The sequence below is a fragment of the Platichthys flesus genome, chromosome 17 (genome assembly GCF_949316205.1).
Source record: "Platichthys flesus chromosome 17, fPlaFle2.1, whole genome shotgun sequence".
Lineage (NCBI taxonomy): Eukaryota > Metazoa > Chordata > Actinopteri > Pleuronectiformes > Pleuronectidae > Platichthys > Platichthys flesus.
The window spans coordinates 18,545,766-18,564,780 of NC_084961.1; the positions used below are offsets into that span (position 1 = coordinate 18,545,766).

The following is a 19,015-nucleotide window of genomic DNA, read 5'->3' on the forward strand; positions in this document are numbered from 1 at the left end:
GTCATACTGAAAAAAGCATTCTGCCTCTTTGTCAGCAAGAAGAGAAAGCAGTGAGGGGTCTGAACGGTCCTCCAAGACCAATCTCCCTAACCAATAAATATAAACTGTATATATTAATGTATGCTGCACTCAGCCAGGCATGGACAATACCAGGGCAAGTTAGTTCTCAACAATATTCCCTTAATCAGGTCTTGTACATCACTGTGCTACACACACACACACACTCGCACACCAACAAGAAGCTTAACACACAAATGCACACAGGCCAGAGAACAAATTACAGTTGGGTTACAATAATGGGCAATCTTAACTCATGAAACAGAAAAAGAGAAAGCAAAAGAATTGTGTATGGAAATCCTCCTCATTGTCCTTGATCAGGAGGGAGAAGTGGCTTTCTTGTCAAAGCTCGATGGAGCTGGCTGAGTAGCACTTGACATTTGGCCCGATTCAAACAGCCAATTCTACACAAAGCTACCGAGCTGGAAAATCTCTCCCAGTCTCATAGATGCTGTCGACACATCTAGCTCCCTCCCTCCCATTCACACTCTCACCGTATCTGTGTACCTTTCTTCTCTCTCGTGTTCCTATTCTCTCTATGTTGAGTGGGACAGGTGCCAGGACAAGGATTGGCGATTGGCCACTTTGCCCGTTTTCCCCCAGGGAATCAGAAAAAAAAAGATGCACAGGAAATTTCTTATCCACGCTGTATTGGAACAGGACAGACAAATGCACAATCACGGAACAAGCACCAGAAAAAACAACAGCAAAGTAAAAATACGACCTGGACAGGGTGGGTAATGCTTGTTAAAGGGGGATAATTGAAGGACACTGTAAGCACACCGCTCGCCAGCCGTTTTACCTTGTCACTGGGCACCACCGCTCACAAACTGCCCTCCTTGAGCTTTGTAGGGGGAAGAATTATGACTTTGTGCCAATGAGCGAATACACACACTTGCATAAATCATCCATCTTGTTTGGCGGTTAATTACTCTTGTTTACCCTCCGAGTAACCTCGGGATTGGGCGGCGCGATAGGAGGGAGCCTGGGAAGAGGAGATAGCACCAAATAGTAATCTGCTGACGGTGTTCATCAGTGTGCAATTTGTAGGAGTAAAAGCACATAGCGGGCTTGAACCTGGGTGTTAGTGAATTAGACAGGGTTGCCTGGGGTCTGACGCCGGCAGCTTCATCAACATCCGGGCCTGACACTGCTGCTCACTAAGCTGTTCTGGGGTCAGCCGGTGAAGGAGCCAGGCTGAGGCAGCCCAGTGCAGGCCAATCAGAAAGCTCCTCAGGATGTACAGCAGGCTCTGATTGTTGCTTATTTCATTATGGGGAGAGCTACATAAATCCACAAAATGGAGAGGAAGAGGCACTGAGGGAATATTTGCATTTCTCCTCTCCTATCGTCTCCCCTCAATGCCCCCCCCCCCCCCCCCCCCCCCCACCCAACTACCTCTTTCAATCCCTCCCCCATTTAGTGCAGAGTGACTTTAATCATCACTTTCGCCAAAACACATTAAGCTGGTGTGTCCGGAGCTGAAGAGAGGGAGGGGGGTTGAAAAAACACAAAGTGGCGCATTAGATTTGCAATAGTGATGCATCACTCTGGCATTACTTTGGAGATTAAAGAAGGGACGTTGCATTTCAATGGAGTGGTGCTGATGGTTGCCTGATGGATGACTGTCCTCCTGCACAGGAACAAACAGGAAACACCACTGTCCAACCAAGGGAGGGAAGTCACACTAACCCCGGAGTTTGCTTCTTTGCTTTACTTTACTTTTCTTCTTCCTCTAAAAATCTCCTTTTTCTTCATCCTCAAACCTCAAAGCCTTTTAACCCCAATCTGAGAACACCTCTACAATGAGAGATATTTATGCAGCTGTTTGATCATGTTCCCAAGTCAAAAACAACACCTCCTTTGTAGGAGGAGATAATACTGTGAAGTGGATTGCATACATTAAACTTAAGCCAACACTCAACGTGACTTTGCCTGTTCTTTGTGTTACTGCATCTGTATGAAAGGATGGATGTAAAGTGCTTGAGAGCTTAGGACGAGCAGGACGAGACTGAGAGGAGAGCTTAAAGAAACAGAAGAAAAAAAACTGAAGGGCATAAACAAGGGGTCTTTAGCACGAGGCTCATTGGGGGCAGGTTCAATATTGAGACAGAAAGCTTTATAAACAGAGAAGAAAGAGGAAGAGTAGGATGTGTGGTTATAGGGAGTCCCCAGGAAACAAAATGACAACAAGTATTTTGCTCTACAGTCTCAGAGAAACAGAATCACAGTCAGTCAGTCCAAGGGTAAAGCCCACCAGCAGCCTGACCCAGAGGGTGAGCTTTCCAGTTAATATGTTTATCCAAATCCCTGGACCAAGGTTCACCCTGGCACCCAACTCTGGTTGCTGTGAGCTTGTGGAGGGCAAGCAAATGCCCCTAAGCTCATGCCCATCCCCATGCCCAGACCCTGGGAAAGAGAGCCATCAAAGTTGAAGTCCATGCCCTCATTTTCCATAAAGTCATTGAGCAGGATGGAGTCTACATCACAGTCCAGGCTATTAGGTATGTTCTCCATCTCCAGGTTGGCAGCCATTCGACTGTGGGAGTTGTGCTGTTGTCCATGGTAGCCAGCATTCCCCTGCTGGTGGTTGTTGTGGTAGTAGCCATGCCAGGAGTTGGTCATACCCTGATGGTGAGCTCCTGGGTACGGCTGATGACGGGGGTGAGGCGCAGATGCCAGGCGACAGGGATCCTGGGGAACGTCCATAAGACCAGCAGGGTTGGGGGGCAGGGACGGCGAAGATGGGAGGTGGGGTCGGGGCCCATAGTGGTTGGAGGTTTTGAGGCTATAGGGCTGCAGGATGTCAGTGCTTACCCGTGGGGAGAGAGCCTGTGGGGGAGGACCACCGGGCATTGGGTTGTGGGTGTGCATGTGACTCTGGCTGGAGCGAGGGTTGTGATCATGGCTGGGGTTAACTTTATTCCTGTGACCATGCTCATGACTGGCACCATAGTCATGGGCAGGGTGGGGCTTGTGGCTGTGGCTGTATTCGAGGCTGGCTTGGTGTTTGTGACCCTGATTGTGGTTCTGATGGTGGGTTGTGTTCTGGTCGTGGATGGAGCCATGGCCATTGTGTAGACTGGGATTGTGAGCGTGCTCTTGGCTGTGATTGTGGCTGCGATTCTGATTGTGGTTGTGCTGGTTGTGAACACCATTGGTTCCCTGTGTTATTAGTGTGTGTGTTTCCCGTCCCTGAACTAGTACTGTGTCTTTGTTGCAGTATGCAGGACCCCCGGTGAGTAGACTCTGCAGGGCGTTGTTCTCTGAGTAGCCTCTCATTGGGCGCTGGAAGCTAACTGGCTTGTTCTCCTGGATGGTCTCCATGGGAGTGTGATGCCTGAGCATCCCCAGGGAAGACTGTCCATACAGGGGCCCGCAGTAAGAACCCTCCGCCTTGGGTCCAGGCACATAGGGATAACCGTTGCATTTGATTGGTGGTGGCTGGGGGTAGCCACTCTCATCGAGACTGATAGCACCAGTCAGATCAGTCAGCTGGGGCAGTTCCACAGTGGGGCAGTGGCCCCCAGTGCCCAGGGTTGGGGAACGGGTGCTGGTGGGACTGGGGTACAATCGAGGGGAGGCTGAACAGGACAACCCACCCTCCTCTGGTTCATCTGCCTCCGCCTCAGCCAAGATCGGGGACAGGCAGCCACTCAGCGTGGAGGCAGAGGAGGAGGTGCGGGAATGGAGATCCGTCCAGGTGTCATACTCCTCACCCCCCATGCCCACACCTCCTTTACCTGCTGGACTGCCATGCTCCGGGGAGCCTTGCAATGCTGGTCCACCCCCCTGACTGTGTCCCCGTCCAAGGCCTATAGCCCCTGCTCTCTTCCGGCTGATTCGACCTTTTGTCTTCAGGTAGCGAGTCCCATTGTCTACAGAGGCTGCACGTCGTCTGGGTCCCTTTCCCATCTTCCCGCCCTCTGGGTTCAGCATCCACCAAGAACTCTTCCCTGTCCCTTCATTTTGCACCCGTATGAAGCGACTGTGTAAGGACAGGTTGTGTCTGATCGAGTTCTGTAACAAGAGAGAAAAGGGAGAGAGAAGAAGAGAGATTAACATTAACACCCAAGGGAACATTTAGGGTTAAATAATCATTTCTTGAGAACACAAAGTCATTTCAAATTATGGCAAAACTATCAGGGCTGCATGGCAAGTGAGAAAAAAGATGGATAAAGAAAGAGAGGGAGATGGAGGGGAGAGCAAAGAGGACAGGGAGAGTAAAGGATCCAATCGATACCTCCCCTGACCAACCTCTCCTCTCCACACGCGCTCACTGAGTCATAATATGGACATGGGTGCAGCCTCCACATCAAACCATCACCAAGGTTACAGAAATGAATCACGCGAGGCAACCCAATCACAGACAGCCTGTATCGATTGCAGGTTCTCCAAATATGAGAGCCTGAGATCCCGCCAGACACAGAAAGGGAGGGTTGGAGTGAGGGGGGGGGGGGGGGGGGGGGGGGGGCTGATTTGGCAGGAGAAGCTCTGGAAGAGCACCAGAATGAAAAAAGAAACACTCATACACAGGCCTGGAATAAGATAGAGGGAGAGTAAACAGGGGGAGGCAGGAGGGGAGGGCATGCTCATTTAACCTCTTTTAAAAATCATGGCACAATCAACATAACTATAGGCAACGGTGGCGTTATGATGAAGTGATCCTTCTAGGTGCTTTGAAGGGAGGGGGGCCAGATGTGGCAGTTGTGGATGAACCTAGAATGGGTGACGGTGAGGGGGTGTGGGTTGGGGGCTAGGATAAGCCTCTCCAGACCCCTGTTTAAGTGTCTGAGTGAAGGCTGTATAGTTAATCCAAGGCTCTGCAGCAGCATTTGAAGCCAGTGCCAACCTGGAGTGAGTTGATGAGATCTAAGCCTGCCTAAAGGAGAGCTTAGCAGGGATACACATCATCTCAGCTGGCCAAGTTAGTTTAAGTACAGCATGTTCATCCAAATCGTTCCTGTTTGTGTCATTATTCACACTCTTGCCAGCCTTCCGCCCATTGCTTTCTCGCCCTTACTTTCTTTCACTCGCTATTACCTCTTTTTTGCTTCTTTTTTTTTCTCTTTTGGGAGAAACCAAGCAACCCCCCCCCCCCCCCCCAAGCCCACAACTCCTCCCCCACGCACACACAATCGCTCACTTTACCTTTTTCTCCCTTGAGATATCTATCTATTTCTGCCTTGTTTATTACCTGCACATAGCTCACAATCTCTGTCTCCCGATATCTCGAGCCATTCTCTATCTTCATTCACCCCCCGCCTCCTGTCCAATTTTCCTGCTCTCTGCCCCATTCATCTCCCTCTCTGAGTCCCAGCGTCTCTTGATCACGACATTGCTCATTCTATACCTCTCTCCATCCTCTCATTACCTTACACAACTTCCATCCGTCCCCCCTCCCATCATTCTTTCAATCAGTCATTCAGAATGAATGAAACATGGGCAAATATCAGAAAAAAAAAAGAAGCAGGAGATGCAAATCTGTGTTCAGTAGGGGGCCAGCTTATATTTCACCCTTCAGCACAATCTATACAGTTAGCATATGTACCCCCCACCACTCCTTACTTTGGCAGCATACAGAGCCGCATGGCTGCGAACTGGACAGCCAGCTGAAAGAGGTGACAGCTCTTTGTTGTTGCAGCTTAATATGAAAAGCACAGCATCCACAACAGCAGGTAATAGGTTTCTGGCAAAATGTTTACAGGGGGAATTCAGCTTTAAGTGGGTTTCAGATCAGTCTGGTATCTCGCTACTACTCTTGTTCATGTAGAAAAGCTTCCTCCACAGGCACCCATCCCCTCAGCATGACTCCAAACAGGTAATTTCATCCCGTCCTCTATTCAAATCACACTACTTTGACTAGATCGCTCTTCACAGACTTGGAAATTGGATAGGAAGGAGAGGTGTTTTATTTTTTCCGCTACCGTTCAGAAGGGTCCTCTCCAAAAAACCAGGTCGGCAAAATTGCACATGCTCAACGTTTGACGACAAAATACACAGACTTCACTTCTCAGCTGCGCCACGCCACGGAGCACAGACTTAATCAAAGCCAAATTGAACGTTGGCGCTGTGTGAAAGAGGCCGCCAGTGGAGGCGACCTGCATCAGGTGATCTGAGAGCGGCACCCTGACAGGTTCCTCCTCATTGTGACGGCTCTGGCTGGGCGTAGCCATGGCAACTGAGTAAACCAAAAGAGGGAGAAATGAAGAGAGTGGAGGTGATTGTGGGGGGAGAGATGGGAGTGTGGGAGGGGAGGGTTGATGCTGTTTGATGCTGCAGGCAACTCCAAACAGCCTTTTATCTGAGTCTGTCAGATTCCTGCTTCCAATCCACCAGGGAGGCTCAATCACCAGTAGTCCCAATGCCTCACTACCTGTACCAAGCTGTGATTAGCAGCAGTGTGCTTGTGTGTGTGTGTGTGTGTGTGTGTGTGTGTGAGAGAGTGTGAGAGAGAGAGAGGTTCTGTATAACTACCAGAGCAACAATTATACCACAACTGCTGTTCCTTCACCTGCTGATACAATATAGAGAATATTATGTGGCATATCTCTGCATTAGTTTATAATAATATGAAACGTATGGGGGGGGGGGGATTGGGCTTCAACGGACCTTTCTGTTCTGAAGCCGTTCTTAGTGTAGATGTTTTGCTGATACTCACCCCCTAATCTTACAATTTCAATGCCTCAATATGATTTACAATGGTCCGCCCCTAACCTGAACACAGGAGTGCAATGAGGCTCCAATGAATCATTAACTAATTAGCAAAAGGCATATGAATACGATCATGCATATGAATATGTATGATTGTTTTGAAGGATTTAGCTGGTGTTGCTGTTGGAGTGTATGGCATTATACTAATTCTTTTCTAGCTAGTTAAATCCTTGGGGACAGGCCAAATAACTGAAACCCCTCTCTCGCATCACTCCACTAGAGGCATCTGCCAGGCAAATTAAAGTTTGTGCATGGGGTGATTCAGCTCTAACTATAACTAAACAAAGAAAACCTGATTAAGGAACAAGGCTGGGTCCATAAAATACTATGTGGCATGGTCAGTGGCAGTACAATGGATGGGCTGTAGAAGAAAAATGATGTGGAACCACCTGAAACAATTAAAGCCAAATCCTGCTTGTAAACTTGCTAAATGCTGCTAGCAGCATTTAGCAAGTTGACAATTGACATTTTGTTGACAATTGACATATTGATGATGCCATTGCATTGTAATTAAATTCTGGCGGGTGTCAGATGATTTAAGTCATTCATGTTTCACATACTGTCTGTGCTCACGGAATTGTTGGCAAGTACATTGAGTCTTTTTTTTTCTATTGTTCAGCTGACCAATAATCTGTCTCTGAATCAGCCAAGTCAGTCAGTGATAACAGTTCTATTTCTCTATTCTCATCAGCCCAGATGTTGTTCAGACAAAAATAATGTAACTCAACTCACCATAAGCACTTTGTGGCCAATCTACATGTTTCTTTTCTTGATATATTTATGATGTTATGGGTAATTTGAATGTCTCTAGTTTCAGTGGTATGCTGAACTGAATATTGTTAATATAGCTGACACCATGAACTCACTCACCGAAAATAAGTTCCAAGCAACGTTTCATAAGCAACTAAGTAAGTTATAATGCAACTGTCTCTATGGTCTATTCCTCCCAATAAAAACAAAAGCATTCGTGACAAAGAGCAGCTGTGTGAGGTATGTGGTGGTTAGATGGGTCAACAATTCGTAGGACACCAGAAATGACTGTTATCCCATTTTCTACAGACAGCCAATGCAGGTCTCTTTTAACCAGGACCACAATTCCCTCCTAACCTACAAAGTAGTTCATATAACCATGACAACAAACATTCCAAAACCCTAACGAAGCTGCCATTTTAACCCAAACCAACAATCAGTCCCCAACCATAACCAAACGCTTCTAATTCTGCAATGGTTCAAAGGCACAGACACAAGATATTGTCCTGTCAGCACTAATGTAAATTAGTACAAATTATGTATGTAAATATATGTCTCATTGTGCAGGATGGAATCTAGAGCACCTATTGGTAAAAAGAGCCCGTGGCATCTGTGGCGAGAGCTGAGGAAACAATTAGTCACAATAAGCTGGTAAAGATGTACTGTAAGTACTCATTAGCGAACAGCCAATAACAGCAAGTTAAATAAATGAACCTAATAGAACAGATAAACATATACAGGATGTTGTTATTGTTTGACTATAAACAACATACACAGTGTTTTGTGGCTAAGTAAAACAATAAAGAAAACACAACAAGGTAACAGACAGAAATGTGGCGGCTATTTGCGAGTTCTGAACTAACAGAAGGAAGCAATTTAATTGGCCAAAAACAAACATTAAGATGCATATTTCGGGATCGACAAAGTCAAATCCACCATTTATAATTCTGGTTAGAGGAGTGAGACCAATCACACACTGGTTTCATCATCACTGTGTATCTGGAAAACAAATTCTAAATTCAACAAAGTAGTAGTAAACAACATCTTATCTTGTCTAGCATATAGTAAACCCATTTGGGAACTCATTGATGAAAACATCTACTCCAGTGCTGTTTACAAATATTTCTCTCCAAAGAAGGATAAGCGAAAGAAAAAACTTAGACTTGAGTTTATGCAAGGCTTATAAAAAGAGAAAATGGGTAATGCAATGGAAGGTTCTTTTATGATGCTGAGCCAGTATCAATCACTATGGATCCATTAAGGTATGATTAATTGATTGATAAGTATAATTTAAGCATTTGGCATGTTGGTGTGTAGGTTCAGTAATACAAGTACTAGATGTCCTCACTGAGTTTAATCATAATTCCTCTTAGACAACTTGAGTTACGGCCAATTTCTTGTCAGTCCTCTTTCTTTGTGAGGTTTGATTGATTGATGGAAGTCATGTTTATTCAACTTGCTGCTCTATGGTAGAATTGTCAATTTCAGTCCAACCAGACTGTATACAAAATTTGGAGTTGATTCAAAATGTCTATGCCATTTTCATACTATGCAAATTAACAAAAAAACACAATGCTGGCTTTTATTGTACATTGAGCTGAGCTTCTGAGTAAAGTTATTAATTCTTTACCAAAATTGTAGTTTTAATGTGTGATTAGAGTGTCATCATCTGGCCAACTAGGCTATTGTTTTATGTTTTTGTAATTTCTATTAACAAATAATGATTAGTTTAATTCAAGAAAGGTAATATATCAGCTTGACTTGTTTTTAGGATTGGAACGTCACATGTGATATGGATACTTCAGGTTATTATAGCAAATCAAAGGCCATGTCGCAGGAGATGTCACAGATTAGCACAGTGACAGCCACAGTGGAGGAGCTGCTCAGTGAAATCCTCCAGCATAGTCTGGAATAAAACCTGCGTGGTCTCAGCCCTCAATGGCACAGCGCTGCCCATCTGTGCTTCAGTGTATATATTAACTTGTCAGAAAGACTGATTCTGAAGTGGAGAGGCCTGTTCCCACTGCTCACAGCCTTTGCTTTTCTGCTAATGCAGCAGGAGATGGACTGTTGCAGTACAAACAATGACTAGACCTGGCCTCACATCCACCCTGCTCCTCCACAGGGAACCAGCTGCTCTGTATCCGTATCCACGCCTGTATTTCACACATAAAAACTGAATGAGTATGATCTTGACACAGTGCTGCTTTTGCAGAGTCCCGGGATCGTCAGTCCACTGGTTGGCTAATGGCCCGAGGACACACAGATCTGTCGACACACTATATTCTTGCACATTTTTAAAAAGGCAAGGAAAAATGTATGTACGTATGACTTCAACAAATCAAAGGATCCATACATAACTGAATAAAAAATCACAGCTTTGGGGTCAGGACCATGGGCAGAGTGTATCAATAGTGACATTATCTATAACGGAGCACTGCCACTTTTCCTTTCAGCCTGTTTGTCCCAGTTACCACCTACTGTTACCATTTCTGAGGAGAGCTGGAAGTCTGAAGGGCCAACTTTATGCATGTTAAAGGTCCAGTGTGTACAGTAATGACCAACACTAACTCTGGTGAGGGACTTTTACCTGAAGGCCACCATAGGTTCAACACATTTGGAAGGAGGGGCTGAAGGAGATGGTTGGTTGGTGGCAAATTATAACTGCAAAATGTTAAATTATGCCACTAAAGCTCACACACAACAGGTCTCTCTGAACCGTATTCTTTTCGGAAATGTATCGCTAAGTTGCGCATTCAGAACAAAGTAACAGGAAGCTTTCCAAAATTGTTCCAGGATAAAATATTCTCCCTTTAGTGACGTAAAGGTTGCTGTGAAAGGTATGTGGTTTGTTTTTTCAAGAACACATTATTAGACAATATGAGATCAGTCCAAACACAATGCAAGTTCAGATTCTCATAATATCATATAAACTATAGTAGTTTTTAAATAAAAGTTCAGTCATTACAATTTAAAAATTCGTGATTGTTTTAGACATTTAACAGTTTGAGATGTGACATTAATAACCAGAAACTTGTGGCTAGTTTAAACATTGAGACACATTTCAGATTAGAGGAAAGTGCTCCCTTTCTTTTCTTTCCCTGATGTTTATGTTGCTATGACGGCAGCAGCAGCCTCAGAGTCCAGCCACAGGCCCAGCGGAGGACAAGCAGGCCTCCTGCAGCTCTGACAGTGGACTCTCTATAGTGCACAACCTGTAATTATTATTATTATCATTCACTGCAATTATGTGTCAGCCAATAAAAGAAACTGACACTTAGAGATGGAGAAAAGTCTGAAAACTGTTGGGTTTGTTCTCTTTTCCCTGTCACTCATTTTTCCATCTTGTCTGAGCCGTGACGTCTACTCATAGCCGTAACCAGCACTCATCAGATTTTACTGCTTGTTATCTGTGCATCGGATTTTCTGTCGCAGCCTCTGATTCATGTCTCGATGAAAAGTTCAAGTTAGTATTTGAAAGTAATGAAAGAGGTCCTCTGTGACAACATTCAAACCTAAAGCAATGCAAGAACATTATAGATCATTGTATCAATTGTCATTGTGTTTTTCCTTACAACACTAGTTTATTATCAGTAAATGGAAACTATATGAACGTAAAAGCATTAAACTACACTTTGCCACATTCAACGATTCTGAGATTAAAGGTTCAGTGTGCAGAATTTAGTGATATCTAGTGGTGAAGTTGCATGTGGCAGCTGAATACCTCTCACCTCACCCTCCCCTTTCATACATGAAAGAGAACCTATGGTAGCCTTCAGTTGTCATAAAAACTCAAAAGGTGTTTAGTTTGTCCAGTCTGGGCTACTGTAATAAACATGGCGGGCTCCATAGAGAGGACCCACTCCAGATGTCAAAATAAAGTATTTAAATATAAAGGGCCCATCCTATAGGGCATAAAAAAAAACCGTTTAATTTGAAAGTTTTTACTTTTATTTTTAGATTTAAATAAAGCAGCATTTCTATTAAAAAACGCTTTACTCAAACACAAAATGAGCTCCGTCATGTGAAAATAGGTTGGGATTGCCAGACATTAATAAAATATGGATGATGTGCTAGGCTACCATTAATGTACCCTTTATATTGTTCATCCATGTCCATGTTTTGCGCAGCCCACTGTAGACGAGCAGACAGAACTGATGGAGGTCCTGCAGCCACAGCTTCACTCTCAACAAACCCTCAGATTTCTCTGCTGCGCCGGGTCGTTGTTGTGTCTGCTGCTGTGAGTCAGTCAGACCTTCAGGAGAAGACTCTTTCAGCTAACCACTGGACCCGGGCCTTCACACAAGGCTCAATTTATTTGTCAATCATTGACTTTTCCATTCACCAAACATTACCGTACGACTTAACTCATTGCATATGAGCAGTTGTCATATGTTTGATGTTTTGTAAAGCATTAGTTATAGTACATATATGGTCAACATTTTTGCAGCATATACTGACTTTTATCCTCAAGAGATCCCAAAACAATACAGCTCCTTTACTACTTTTACTGATCCTTCCAGAGCCTCACAAAATAGCTCACAACTGTCGTACTCACTGTGATGATTAAAAGAAATGTCATGTTGTGTGTGTCCTCTTGACCTGAACATGTACTGAGAATGCACAAAGTAACATGTGGGGACAAACGTTCTTTGTTTCAGAATGTGATGAATCTGTGTTAGAGTGTGAGAGGCTGTCTTCCCTCTACAACTGAACCTTACATTACACTATGAGTATTCGGGACCCGCACCCCGTACCTATATTTGTATTGAAACCCTGTCTCCAAAATTCTTTTTTAAATGATCACTCAGTATGTTCTCCCCTTAGTTGGAAACATTGTGTCTCATCCTCTACAGAATAGCAGAGTAAAAGTTTCTTGATTATCATTATTTTAACCCCACTGACCCCTTTTCTTAGCTAGTTAGCTTGCTAATATTAATTACATCTTTAGCAAATTACCCAGTTTGTTGCGTGGCAACTAGAATGATTGAACCCATCGCACCCGTTTCTCTCTCGCTGTCTCTCTGTTGGTAGCAGTTCTCCAGACACAGCTTTGTGACAGAGTAGAGAAAAGCCTCCATATTAATTCTACAGAATAACTTCAATCTATCTCTGGACAGAGTTAAAACAAAAATAAGGTTTTGAATTAAAAAATCAGACTACAACAGTGGTCAGTGCTCTCCACATTGATTAGACATTCATTCACTTTAGACTAGTGTACTGCATCTTTATCCTTCATCAGTGTGGCCCTGCCTGGCAGCGTGGAGGCGCATTCTTCCCACTGATCAACAAGAGACTTTGCTCCTCTGCTCTTTTCTAATCACTCTGATCTGCTCGTCTCTGTAGCTAACAAAAACTGATAACCACATGTATTTAGTTATTAATTGATGGTGTCGGATCATGAAACCAGATCATTCCGGTCACTTTAACCCTGATGTCCTGATCCTGAAGCAGCGGTGGTTATAATTATGCAGCAGCGGGACATCTCGAAAAAGCTTAACGTTGCGGAAAACATGAATCGATCATGTTCTGTTTCTGCGTCCATGCTGAGCTGTCCACGTCTTCATCGCGATGCATCTAAGCATCGAGAAATGGCCACACCTCTAGTTCAGACACTACTGCACAAACACACACTATATTCAAACAAATGGCAGTAAATATACAGTATTTCACAACTTGACACATGTTCACCTCGATGTGCACGCACACACAGACTCAAACACATCGCCCCCCACCCACCCCAAACTGGCAATCATGCTTAATCCCTCTCCAGCCTGAGTAATCCCCGACAATCCAAGGCTAATCCTGGTTAATTCTGGGCACTCCTCAGCTGGGTTTCACCCTGAAACCACAGAGGCAGGGTGGGGATTGGTCGGATCATGGCGACTGAGGGTGGGCGCGGTGTTGGTAGACATAATTGGTCGGGCAGTTATTGGGAGCCAAGAAAAACAAGCACAGGTTTTCACAGGCCTGCAAAATAAATCTGGATTGACCTCGTCCACGTCACATCACAGCCTCAGTGTTGTCCCTGCTCCTGGTAGAAAACATGTTTTTCACCAGAGCACTGTGTGTTTGCATGTCCACGCTCTACCAAGGCCGTGGGGCTTTGTCTGACTGCTATGAGAGCCTGGGCTGGGAAACAGATTGAACCTTTCTCTTCAATTTAAAGGAAAATAAATAGCTCAAATAAAAACACAAGCAATATAGACAGTATGAGACATTGCTCCGTTGTTAAGGGGCTTCTGAGAAGTCATTAGCCTCCATTCAATCAGCTCTACCTATCGAAGCTCCTAGCTCAATTCTTCTTAGCGGCTATTGATCCTGATTCCAAAATGAAGCACTTAAGACGCCGTGATCAAGCTGCTCCTTAATCTAGCGTTAAGGAGATTGAGACCTTTTCACCTCCTGTCGCAGACGTATTACTTTGGCACAGGGATACAGTGACAGTCAGAGCACACGCACAGCCTCACTTTGGGTTTTATAGTCTGTTTAAGCCCCTTTGGTGCAGAGCAGGCTGCAGGAACACTCTTACTCTCTGCCATTTGGAAAAAGCTGTCAATATACACAAAGCCAAGAGTGTTAATGAAGCAGTATGTCACTGACAGGGGTTGGATGGAGAGGTTTTGTTAAAAACAAGGTGGCCTCTGGTATATGCAGGCCCAACTGTGTGCCTGTCCGACTGGGTCATGCAAACTACAGGATATGTGCACTCGAACTGTTGATATACTCATGAGAGCGTGAAAGCAGAAGCAATGAGGAAACTGATTTACCTGCTGCTGCAGATCTGTCAGCAGCGAGCCGGGAAACAGGTTGCAGAGGTGTTCTGCTCCTGGACAATTGAACAGGCTGCTTTTACCTCTTGATCCTCACAGGAGATACGTCTCTTACAGGGGATTCTTTAGGGGTTTCAGTGGAACATCATGAAGTGGATGTTTTAGTGCTTTCTGCTTCACATTTTACGGAGCCCACCTCTGATTTATGACGCATTTCGAGGCACCTTCAAGAGGAGGGTCGCGTTTTAAATCCCGCGCAGCACTCCATTAGATGTGGTCCGGCACAATTCCGCAGAGCGTGGTGGGGATTTGGTCTCAGCCGCCTTGTCGAGCAGTAGTGGGACGAGGCAAAGCTGTTTTCTCTACTTGCTCAACCATTATTTATTAATCCATTTCACATAGCCAGGAGTCATTATGCACGGTCCTGTCAATGGGTATCTCTCTATGCTGCACATTTATTTGATAATAAGCAGGAGTGGGGGAGAAGATAAAAGCACTGACTGCGCTCATTGTCGAGCGTTTTCTGCAGGCGGGGAGACTTAAATGAGAGCAGCCAGGCTCTGTGTGGGAATGGGTCTCGTCTGCTAAGCCTGTCTGGAGGCAATCGATGGAAATTAGTCAACGCTAAAGATTCACTTCCTGTGACTGATGTCACAGGCAGCGCTTGTCTCTTTGAAGGGAAATAAAGAAGTGGGAGGCTGAGGGATTAATGGGGTTGGAGAAGGTGTGAGCATGCAGAGTTTAGGTGGGAGCTAAGCTGGGGAAAATGCTTTCCTTTTGGTGGACTGCAGGACAATAATAGGTCACAGCATCCAGACAAATAGTGTAACTATAGGGACAATTGCGAGACAAAATAGCATGGTTGTAAATAAGGCCAGCAAAGGCACAGACCAATCGTTTGCAATAAAGATGAGCAGTCACATTTTCACAAACATGGTTTTGCTGCAACTTTTTAAAAACCATGACAGACCAAGTGTGGAAAGTTGCAAGTGATGAAATACTACTTAGATTGTTAGTGAGATGTTTTGTTGTTTTATAACCTAATTGTTGGTTCTTAAAATCATGATGGTGTTAAAAGAACCACAAACCTCATCAAAACAACTTTCAGGAATGCTTTTTTTTATAACGTTTGATAGTGTTTCTAGTACTAGCAGCAGCAGTCTCAGGTGTACACTGGCAGTAGCTGTGACAGCATGATCAGAGTTAGTGTCTCAAGCAGTTGTACTGAGGACGCCTCCTGAAAGGTGCACCAGTTAGCATCTCCTCAAAGTAAAGCCGAGGGACTCGAGCCAGCCCTTGGGCGACAGAAGGCCTTTCACTCCCCCCTTACTCCCCATGGAGCTACAAGCTCAGGGGGAAAAGGCAGAGAAGCGAAGCAGACAGGAATGGGAGGTGGAGAGAGGCAGGGAGCGAGGCATCGTCTGGGGCTAACCTGAGAAAGGTAGACGAGGAGTGAGCCTGAGGGGCCAGGGGCGGACAGCAAGCCCAGTCCCCAGCGGAGGGGCCTCTAATTGGAGCTGCCGAGGCAGCCTCTCCCTCTGCGGATGGACATAAGGAGTGAGTGAAGGCGGTGAGCCTGGAGGCGGGAGAAGAGGGCAGATAAAAATAGAGCCGGCAGATTAACGAGCATCTGAAAGCAGGGCAGGGGATCGGAAAATCCTCCCTGCGTGCCAGAGATGCCCGGTCCTCAGGCCACAGTCATCTCTGTAGAGGCTGATGGGCTCAGAGTGGACACGACTGGTCCATCCTTTCGGTTGGCTTTCCTTACATCACGATCAACGGGGGGGGGGGGGGGGGGGGGGGGCACACACCGCTATGTCCTTTTCGAGAACTTTATTAACATTTTAATGAAGCACTTAAGTCATCAGTTTGCTGGGTAAACCTTTGGACTTCTAATTCAATAGAATGATCCCTATCTTGTTCTTTTTATTCATAAATCACTAATATTAATAATATGCTCAGATATCATAACTGTACTGGCTTTATAGCGAAATAATACATAAGAGGTGTTTTCCCTCATGCCTCCATCTTAATTCTATTGGTTGGTTTGAAGAATCTCTGCTTGTTTCTTTGTTAAAATCTACAAGCAAGCTGAACACTGAGCCAGAGAATTAAACGTACCTGAAGTTTTACTCAGTTGGTCACTTTCAGTGCTGATTTGACTGGTGGAGAGTTCAAAGAACGATATTATTTCCATCTTTTTAAGCTTCCAGCTATTTGTAGCCAAACCACAGTGGCTCTGACCAATCAGTGCCATGGCAGGGAGGAAACACTGGGAGCAATGGGCTTGTAATAAACTTCTCTCACAGCAACATTAGTGGGTATACAAAGGTTTTGAATGCACCATAACCAGTTAAAAAAAGGCAATTAACTGACAATGATAGAGAGATATTTCATCCAATCAAATACCGAGTATTTTTGGAAAGCACCTGTCCTTTCCAATGAAGCCTCCCCAGATGGTGCTGTGTAACCAACCATCTGGAGCATCAGACAACTAAAAATGCTCACACTTATTGTCCTTTTGTTTTAAGCTATCGGGCGACTTCACAAGGAAAAAGATAGAAAATGAGACCGACAGCAAACTAGTCTTGTTCAGCCCATTTGCTAGCTATTAGCTTTGTGAACTACCCTGATAGCTAAAAATGATTAATACCAAAACTCCACTTATTACCTGCAATAATAATTAAGTGGCCAATTTAAGATAAGCTTAGGCTGTTTTTTAATTTTTTATTTTACAACCATTTTCTACAATATCAGGTATGCTTGATGCAGCCAGTTTCGGATGCAATGCTTCGTAAAGTGACAGAACTTGGAGAACAATGGTAAATGTAGTTTGTCACCGTTACCTTTGACTCACACTCATAAAAAGGAGTCACCCTATATGTCTCCCTCCCTGGGGAGCTTTCACACGCCAGGTGGAGCATTGTGACACCTATGGGAGCCAAAGGAGAAGCTGACAAACAGGCCTGATCACACCTGCCATCGGGTCTCAGGGGCGAACCACCCGCCTCAACACTCAGCTGTCACATCCATCCAGCACACTGACGCTGTGCGACACCTCCACCAAATTCACTGATCCACAGTCAAAAGCTGATACACTGGCAGAAATGCGGGATAAGACACTCTGAATGGCACATTCAGAAAAAAGGTTAGGTTGACTTTAGCTGGAGAGGAACTCACAAACACCAGACAACACCACGCAGCTTGTTACAAGAATAACTACTACTAGAACAACCCTAACCCTAACGGTTCAAATAGTTTCCACCTTTCCACTCGGTTGCACAAAAAACACTTAATTATGACAGTAAGTATTCAACAATATTCGTTAAAAAAGGAATTTGTTATGTATATAATATACATAAAATGAAATAATATTCAGAGCTAAAAATATTTAGATTCAAAACTTTTGCTTTATCTACTTATCTATATCAATCAGCCTGTTGGTCAAGCAGGATGAACGCTTGGTTTATTTATTTAATTTAGTGTGACATGGTGTTAGCAGTATAATGTTTGGATAATTCATCATAATAAAACATGAATTTCTGATCTGAAACTGTAATTGATGGGACGTCTTGTTAGTGTGACTATTTAGGAAGAACAAGGCCTGTGCCAAATGAATTTGGTATTTTCTTTACAATATTTGGTGCTAAATCTTTTCCTGGACAGTATTTCTCTGTTAAGCTGATGTGTCCTGGTTACATCACTCAACTGCCAGGAGAAAGACACTCTCTCACTTTCACTGCTGAAACTGCTGCTCTCGTCGGCCTTAGTGGCCGAGGGTCTTTACCCAAGTCCCACACCTTATAAATGCTACATTTCCTTTCCGCTCTTTCAGATGCTGACCATTCACTGATTCATGGAAAGGGGCTAGTGAGTAGGTAAACAAGTAGGTTTATTGCAGTGGCAAAACACCCGACAATACACTTACACAAACATAGCCCCCAGTTTGACTGTGAGACTGTCCACCTATGCCTTTGTAATTTTAAAAGTATCATATTTTTGCACAACTAACCACTTTTTTCACCCATTTTACTGTAGTCACTACATACAGGTATTGCTTCTCAGCCTGTACGAATCTAGGGGCGACTGAAGCCATCAGTAGCTCTGTCAGCATATATCTGGATATGTGAGGGCTGTTTTTAAATGGACATTAGAATTTAAGTAGATAACGGCATCATGTTCACCATTGCTTGTCTTAATTTATGTTGCAAATTTTCAATCCAATATGATTCATAATCTTTTGCAGATCAATGCAGTTGAAAATGCTGCCACTCCCTAATACCATTGCAGTTGTGGGCAGCGATTCATAGATCTGGAACCAGACTCCAAAATCACGTCACTGCACTGTAAAACTTAATATGTGCCTCCTTTCATCAACTGCCACAAACATTACAGGATTAATGACCTCAGATAGAAACATTTATCAAAACAAAATGTTGTATTATATTTCATTTAAACTTGGTTATTGTCTCCTTTCACAATGGATCCTCATTAGTTCCATCTTTAATTGTTTCTTATTAACCTGACACCTGCTTTGGGGCCCACATTTACAAAATACCAAAGCAAGTCAGGAATAGCAATTATAGCTCATTTTATGGCAATCATACACGATCCCTGCTGACATAAATGCATCAAAGTTTTGTTTGATTCAATAAGTCCTTTTTTTTAATTCTGACCAGCTTGGGAGACATTTTACAAAATTCAAGGGACTGCAACCTGAG

The 19,015-nt window shown here is 44.3% G+C and overlaps 1 protein-coding gene across 1 annotated transcript in view; it reads right to left on the reverse strand.

Annotated features, from left to right (window-relative positions):
• Positions 1-1,485: 1,485 nt before the first annotated feature.
• Positions 1,486-19,015, reverse strand: part of foxo6b (forkhead box O6 b) — a 40,899-nt gene continuing 23,369 nt past the window's right edge. Inside the window, exons 2-3 of the mRNA XM_062410146.1 lie at positions 3,009-4,077; positions 1,486-2,975 (exon numbers count right to left, since the gene is read on the reverse strand). Coding sequence (XP_062266130.1) covers positions 2,380-2,975; positions 3,009-4,077 — 1,665 coding nt within the window. The 3' untranslated portion in view covers positions 1,486-2,379. The remainder of the gene's footprint in view (positions 2,976-3,008; positions 4,078-19,015) is intronic.